At 39.3% G+C, this 7,848-nt stretch overlaps 1 protein-coding gene and 1 long non-coding RNA gene across 2 annotated transcripts in view; one reads left to right on the forward strand and one right to left on the reverse strand.

Annotated features, from left to right (window-relative positions):
* Positions 1–268: 268 nt before the first annotated feature.
* LOC107717610 (uncharacterized) lies at positions 269–7,218 on the reverse strand. The gene is made up of 3 exons (XR_001637327.1): positions 7,208–7,218; positions 4,838–4,840; positions 269–2,158 (listed from the first exon to the last, which is right to left on the reverse strand). It is a non-coding gene; the product is annotated as an uncharacterized LOC107717610 (long non-coding RNA).
* LOC107717609 (dapper homolog 3-like) overlaps positions 3,122–7,848 on the forward strand; it is a 9,728-nt gene continuing 5,001 nt past the window's right edge. Inside the window, exon 1 of the mRNA XM_016524416.1 lies at positions 3,122–3,913. Within this exon, the coding sequence (XP_016379902.1) occupies positions 3,704–3,913 (210 nt within the window). The 5' untranslated portion in view covers positions 3,122–3,703. The remainder of the gene's footprint in view (positions 3,914–7,848) is intronic.

Below are 7,848 nucleotides of genomic sequence, written 5' to 3' on the forward strand. Positions count from 1 at the left end.
GGTCAAAGCGATGCAATTACGTGTACATATTAGGTGTGTTCGACTTAACAGTGTTCGACTTAGCAGTGCGGCTCAGACCGATCAGTGTTTGACATCAAAGTACCTCGAGAGCGTTTCGAAAGCATAACCGTCTGTATGGTACTTTGATGTCATACACCGATCGGTCTGCACACGCAAACAAAGCCAAAACCTAGATATTTTAGGCAATATAGAAATCCTGGCCAGGACGCGTCCTGGGAAAATGGCACGTATGGTCACCCTAACTCATGCTGTAGTATCAGGGCTGGTTTCCTTGATAATCCTGCACTAGAAAGTTTAAATAGTTTCCGCCAAAGGGCAATTTGCGCTAAAAACAGAGACCTTAAATTTCTGTGAAGCGTTGACCATTATGCTAAAGTGCTTTTGCACCAGAGAAAGAGTGTGAAAAGGGACACCGCAGCCAGGAAGATGGATAAAGTTCTTAGTTTTTGATTACTAAACTGTGATATCTCCTGATTCATTTGAAGATGTAGGAAAATATATGAATATGTTTGAAATATATACTTTATTCAAGATTTAATATATATTTCAATATAGAGAGAGGTTGTTGCATATATTTATTGTTAATTTGTGTACATAGAACACTTATCAAAGCTCTAGAAGGAAAGAGTTTCTAATTATTAAACTGCGTTTTATTCAGCGACACGCACAAGCACGTTTGAGACGTGTCCGTGTGAGCGCATGCGTGTGTCGTAAGTTGATCTGTGTCTATTTTGGTGAATGTAAGCGTGTCCGTGTGACGTTTTAAATCATTCCACTTGTACGTCTTGTGTCTTCCTCCCGGCACATGAAGCCAAACTGCCTTTTTCTTGCCCAGCAGCTCAGTCCACTGGGCATCTGTTTACACATCCACCTGGCTTCAGAAACCTGAGCGGTCTAAAAATGACCATCTTGGTTCGGCCCGAACCCATACACACACACACGCTTTGTCTGCTGTGGCATCATTCCTGTTTTTATTTTGTCTTGAGGTGAGAGTTTGGACCAGGAGGCACTGCAGGAAACGGCACTGGACTCAGTAACTTCGTGTTTTTTAATTTAACCGATAGCCCATATTTTGTCATTTTAAATCAGTCAAATAAAAGAAAAGTGATGTGAGGTGGTAATGGTATTTTTTTTTTTTTTTATAGAGCACAAGTGCTCTAGCCTAAACCAAATATAGTATTTATAGATGGTAGAATTTATTTATATATAACATAAAATGCAACGACTCCCCTTTTATGCAGACAGAGGTCAATGTAAAAAAATCTCATGTGAGACAACATGAAGAGAAGCGGCACTTTACATCCAGGCGTTAAAGACAGAAAGCCTGATGTATGAAATATATGTTTGCTGGTAGCACATATGATAATATTCCAGCTACAAAACACATGGTATTGTATTGAATGTATTTAAGATGTTTTTCCCAGAAAATAATCTGCTGTAATGTGATTTGAATCATGAATCGTGTTCCGCAGTCCAGCAGTTTAGCTGGACTTTAGTGTTGCTCTGAGCAGTGTTTGAAGCCAGCATTATATTCCAGAACGCAGTTGAACTACTGAGATATTTAACTGCTTATTCACTGTTCAGAATCTTCCTTCAGTTATAATTCTTTTATTTTGGCATTAGAGTGCATCTGTATAGGTTGTAGGGTGTGTATTCTGCAGTATGGATTTGATCGCTCTTTTTTCACTATGTGTGTTTAGAGAAAAGATGAATTGGTTGCTCATGGTTTGGTATTTTGGAACTGAAAGTGAAAAAGCAAATGAAATCACTGTCACAATCATGTTCACTGTACTGTACGTGTATAAGTGAGTGTGAATGCCTCATGTGAAATTGTTTATTGCATTTTACGTTTTTTTTTTTTCTTTGTGGACCACCTGTTTTCTTCTGCTATACACGAGTAAACATTACTGACTCCAACAGAGCAAAAAGTTATAATTAACCTTCAGCCTGATTGTTTTGCTCATATGCAGCGACTTCTCGTGATGTATCTGACCAAAGATTTGAGTTTGCATTTTGCAACTGAAAAATATGTTATCACTATGAGATTTGGCTATTGAAATTATGCTGAGCATTTGTGATCAAGTATCCAGGCAAAGGAAAGATTATTCTAAATTATATTTCAAATGTTCATATCATACTCGGTGCATTAGACTCTGTACCTGTGCTGTAGTTCCATGATCTACATTACAACTGTTTCTAGCAACAAACTGTCTCACAAATCAACTGTTTTATTTTCTTGAAAGTGTGCTGATTGATTTCCGCTGATGTCCATTTTTGGCATCCTTTAACTTCACTGGTGTAGCAATGATTTACTGTATTTTTTTCTTCTTCTTCTTCTTCTTCTTCTTCTTTTTAGAGCTGTTTTTATCTCTAGACCAGACTGATTTGTACATGTTCCCATATGCACTGTATGTATCAGACAATATGTGCAGTGTTCACTGAAACTGGAAGCAGAGCTGTGCTGTGCACAGTTTTCCATTCTGCCAACAACTTTGTCTAATATAGACTCTGATTCAGTGGCTCTCTGATCTATGTGAAGTAGACAGATTACAAATAATAATAAAACAACACTGGGAAAATACATAATATTTTTTATATGAAATTTTTTTTTTTTTTTTTTGAATGATTTACCATACCCTTTCTCAAATACAGTGTTGCAAGTTACAATGATTTCGCAGTATGCTAATATCACAGGCAATTGCATTATGCTTTTGGGAGTTTGCCAGAAGCCGAGTAAATGCATTTAACACCTCATTAAAAATTAATCTCAATATTTTCCATACAACAGAGAACTATCACGCTAATGTGCACTATCATGTCTAGCCACTAGATAGAGATATAACCCAGTTCTTTAATTACGTAATCTCCAGACGCATCCATATATCCAAAAATGTAGTAAACATCCAGCTTGCATCAGCCTTGCGTTTTAAATCGATTAAATACAGATTTGTTTTGATGAAATAACAATATTAGATAAACGCGGTGAATGTTGAGAAAATCATATTCACGTACAAAAAAACAGGCTATATAATTTATATAAAATGAACCTTCCTTTAATCGAATTTTCTGTCACTTTTCGAAAATACCGTGGTGGAGATAAATGACAGTTCCAGTTCCCTGCAAAAAGACGATCCTATGTCGTAACCAACAAACCCGAAATATTTGCCAAGTATTAATTAATTATCCTTATTAAGTCGCCCACACAGGAATTGTCGTGTCTTCTGACCTCTCAGTCGGTCGCAACATGCAAATTAATATTCTCGGCGTCCAGTCATTCATTTATCCAGCGCACTATGACTCGCCTTGGTCTGCATGCAAATGAAGCTGCGGGGGACTGACCAATAAGTGTATGGGAAATCTTCAGGAGGGCGGTGACTGATAGATTCCAACCAATCACAGCGGACAGGGCTGAATATTCTAATAAGCAGGGAACACCTCAATGTACAGCAAAGTGATGGGAAGATTCAAAACTGAGATGCTCAAACATTGTGCGACCGCAGCAATATGAGTAACAGAGACGCGTGTCGGGGGAAAACACTCAAGCTAAATGGGAATTTAACGTGATAAACGTCCACGGTTGAAGCAGAAGCAGGCTGACGCAGATCATATTGAAAGATTGATTGCTTTTGTTCTGTTGGGAAGGGTGAGGAGCATCCTGGTGGACCTCGGGATTCCTCAGAAGATGGAAGAAGAGCGCAGTCGGAATAAAGAGCGTCTGGAGGCCAGTTTGACGTGGCTGTGTGAGCTGGAGATACTGAAGCAGCGGCAGGAGAGTCTGGTCCTCGGTGCCCTGTCGCTCGGGGACTCCGTGCCGGGATTCCCGGCTTGGGGTGATGTGGGTCCGGCCCGCAGCAGCAGAGAGCAGGAGCAGCTCACTTTAAGACGACAGCTGGTAGGGGCGACATGATGAAAACCATCCTTTAGAAATTCCCTCCAGCGGTTCACTATCGCTTTATGGAGGTGTGGATATTCGGAAAGTGTTGTGAAAAGTTTAGAAATGACGAGAAATGTAGTGCCAGTTCAGTACTGTCACTATTAGTCAAGAGCGTACAAAAACAACAAGCTTGTTTAAAATGTACTTTTTGGTGTTACATAATTGGCACGTGTCGATATGGGTTTGTAACATCAATATGCCATTATAATGACATTAACAGAAGCAGTTATATAGTTAAATGCAATTTCCTTTCACAGCAAGTGCCTGTTTTATGGTTTTGTCAGCTGTGATTGATGTGCACTTGGAAAAGGGGCGGGGCCTGCAGACCTTTAACTATCCATTGTTCGTTTCACGTGGATTTGCCAATTCCTGCTTTATCTAACGAAATATCAAGCCTTTCATTTCTTTTTAGCGTTATCAGTCTATAGGTTATATTATATTATTGTTGTGGTTTATTATTACAGTTAGCTTAAAATAAAGTCTTGATGAACACTATGTGATATTTATAATTTACTTCTATTATTATTATTTAGTTTTTTAAACTCCTTATTCCGTGTATATAAGTAGCTGGGAAGGCATAGCATAGTGTTTATTAAAGTAATACAGTATTTACAAACCATTATAGAGCGCATAGTCCCTCCTGTCCTTTCATTACCTGTCCATCAGTATGTCTGCCTCCAGGGTCGGGACCTCACTCTAACTCAGTTTTCAATAAAGGGCGGTGAGAGAAATCAAATGAGCAGCGGTCATCTCTTCCCCAGAGTTCCTCCCCCCATAGATGGATCAGACAAAAGGCGCATGGAGCGGAATATTAATGAGTAGACTCTCGCGGGACGGGCGAGACACATCACCCAAATGAGCTGTCAGCGGCCACCGGAAAACATTCTTCAATCCGCCCGATTGACGAGAGTTTCGCTCAGCAAAGCGCCATTCATTTAGCCTTTCACTCGGGTTCTATAGGGGTGGGAATCTTAAGGCACCTCACGATCCAAAACAGGGGCGTAGCCATCATTTCAGAAGTGAGGGGGACAGAGAAAGGTCAAATGTAACCTTTTTCTTTTTTTTTTTTTGGTCTAATTGACAGATTTTATTATTTTTCTTATCTCTTACTTTTAATTGACTAAGAAATTACTTCTGGCTAAGAATAAGACTTCTGGACAATTACCAATAACTTGTATTATTAATTAAAGGGGTCATATGATGCTGCTAAAAAGAACATTATTTTGTGTATTTGGTGTAATGAAATGTGTTTATGCGGTTTAAGGTTCAAAAAACACATTATTTTCCACATACTGTACATTATTGTTTCTCCTCTATGCCCCGCCTTTCTGAAACACGTCGATTTTTACAAAGCTCATTGGTCTGAAAAAGCGAGGTGTGCTCTGATTGACCAGCTATCCAGTGCGTTGTGATTGGCCGAATACCTCAAGCGTGTGATGGAAATGTTACGCCCCTTACCATATTGTGATGATGCCCTGTCCAGATGGAGCGATGATTCAAAGACATGAAAACCCATTATAAACGAGGCATTCGTTGCATCCAGTGGGGACATAATTATGGATTATAATGACTTATACTGTCTTTTTATGCGTTGCGTTGCATCGCACCGCGTAAACATAAAACCATGTCTGCATTTGTGATCGGAGAAATGACAAACAACAAGCCCTACTCTACACTGCCCAAAAAACTCTCTCTAAACTATAAATATATAAAATATAAAAACTCTTTCAATAAAAAAAACGTACTTACAGTCTGTGAGTCAGAACAGCTGGCATTGTAGTCTACTCTCCCAGGATCAGGAAACAGCCCTCCATAAAATGTGCTGCACACATCTGAATATTTAGGTTGAAGTGTTCTGGAACAGTGTTGTAAATACAAATATTTTTCCTATATTTTCCTAATATCAGTTTTATGGTTTGTTTATATACTACACTTTTTTCCATTTTTATCACAGAATAAGGCAGAAAATATATTTTATAGTTTCTATAGGCCACTGTAATAAATGCTATGTCAGTTAGCACTGCATTATTCATATACTTTATTTATTACCTGGATGACTTGAAAAACACACACAAACCATATATTGTCACAATTGTGCATGTATTGTCTTTGTTTTGTATTCAGCTGAGCTACAGAGATAGCTGGATGCCTTTGTCCATAATAGGGATTTCCTGCACGTCATAAGTTATTAGTTGAATGAGTCCGTTTTGTATTTTCCCTCCGGCTTCCAGTTCCCTCTGGCGCTCTGTAATGTTCATATCTTCTAATTTTGGATACAATAAAACGCCAGATCATGCAAAGACTATCTTTTCTCTTTGAATTTAAATCTATGGCCCCTGAAAACCTCTACGTCAACACACTTGCCCGAAAAATGTGCGGGGGACGAATTTACATTTTATTAAAAGTGGGGGGATATCTATCTATCTATCTATCCATCTATCTATCTGTCTATCTGCTTTTTGTTTCTGACTGATTTAAACTGCAGTTGTTAATTAACCAATTATAGAAAGACAATCAGATTTGATCTCTTCAGGCGACTTCAGTGAGGATGGAGTGTGGTGCGGTGCTCACACAGCCCTGTGGGTAACATGTAATTACACATGCACCCTTTAATTAAATAATTAGCAATGTAGCTGGGAGAAATCCTACATCTCATCCCATTTGTTTCATGTCAATCCCTGCGCTTTAAACCAGTTTGCCAGACTACAGATTTATTTGTAGTTCAGCTTTGTAGTTGAGAACCCATCAGTGTTTGCATTACAGTAGCTTGTTTGCACATACATCATATGTTCAAACGAACTACATCAGTCCTCAAGGCCAAAGTTTCCCTGCTGTACTCGTGTGGATGTGTGCTTCAGAAATTAATTAGTGCAGTTTGGTGATGTATTTAGTACTTTAGGAGTGTTAGAGTGATGTGTGTGTGTGATGATATATAGTGGGGGCAGGGTGATGAGTTTGTGTGTGTGTGTGTGTGTGTAATGGGGGTGCTGGTTGTGTCCCATTTCGGCACATTAAAGGCAAGGCGCTCACGGCAGCTGGATAATGAGAGTACACATGCAGCCTGATCTCCCTCGGGTCCTGTCTGTTTCTGTGATAATCAAATAGACTGCTGCCTTCTGCGTGCTTTTGTGCCTCAGGCCTTTGAGGGTGAGACACCAAAGCAGGTGATCCATCTCGCCGTCTCAAGTCAGTTAATCGTGAAGCGGAATCAAAGATCTTCAATGGAACACTAGACAAGGTTAAGTCATAGACTGAATAGCCAATATTAGCTCTGAAATCATCACGACTGGATCATGTTTTCAGTGAGGTGTATGCTTGTGGTCTTTGTTCACATCTGGCAGACCTGCTTCACTCTCGCTGTCCTCCTCCTCTGTTTTACAATTTTATACTTCTAATTTTTGTCATGCGCTTGAGTTTTGACCTCAGCCGCTAAACCACGTTGCCATGGTTTCATATGAGCGATTCTAAGAACAATTATAAAGTTATTTTAAGTCTTATTTTGGTCTTGAATAATGGACATGCTTCTGTGCTGATTTCAAAGGAAATGGCGTGTTGCAGGAATGTAGAGGAAAAACACAAGGATTAGACTCAAATATCAGAAAATTTTAAAGGGGTCATATGATGTTGCTGAAAAGAACATTATTTTGTGTATTTGGTGTAATGCAATGTGTTTATGCGGTTTAAGGTTCAAAAAACATTATTTTCCACATAATGTACATTATTGTTGCTCCTCTATGCCCCGCCTTTCTGAAACACGTCGATTTTTACAAAGCTCATCGGTCTGAAAAGCGAGGTGTGCTCTGATTGGCCAGCTATCCAGTGCGTTGTGATTGGCCGAATGCCTCAAGCGTGTCACGGAAATGTAACGCCCCTTACCATATTGTGATGCCTTG

Source organism: Sinocyclocheilus rhinocerous, unplaced genomic scaffold, assembly GCF_001515625.1.
Source record: "Sinocyclocheilus rhinocerous isolate Xijiao unplaced genomic scaffold, SAMN03320098_v1.1 scaffold240, whole genome shotgun sequence".
NCBI classification, from domain to species: domain Eukaryota; kingdom Metazoa; phylum Chordata; class Actinopteri; order Cypriniformes; family Cyprinidae; genus Sinocyclocheilus; species Sinocyclocheilus rhinocerous.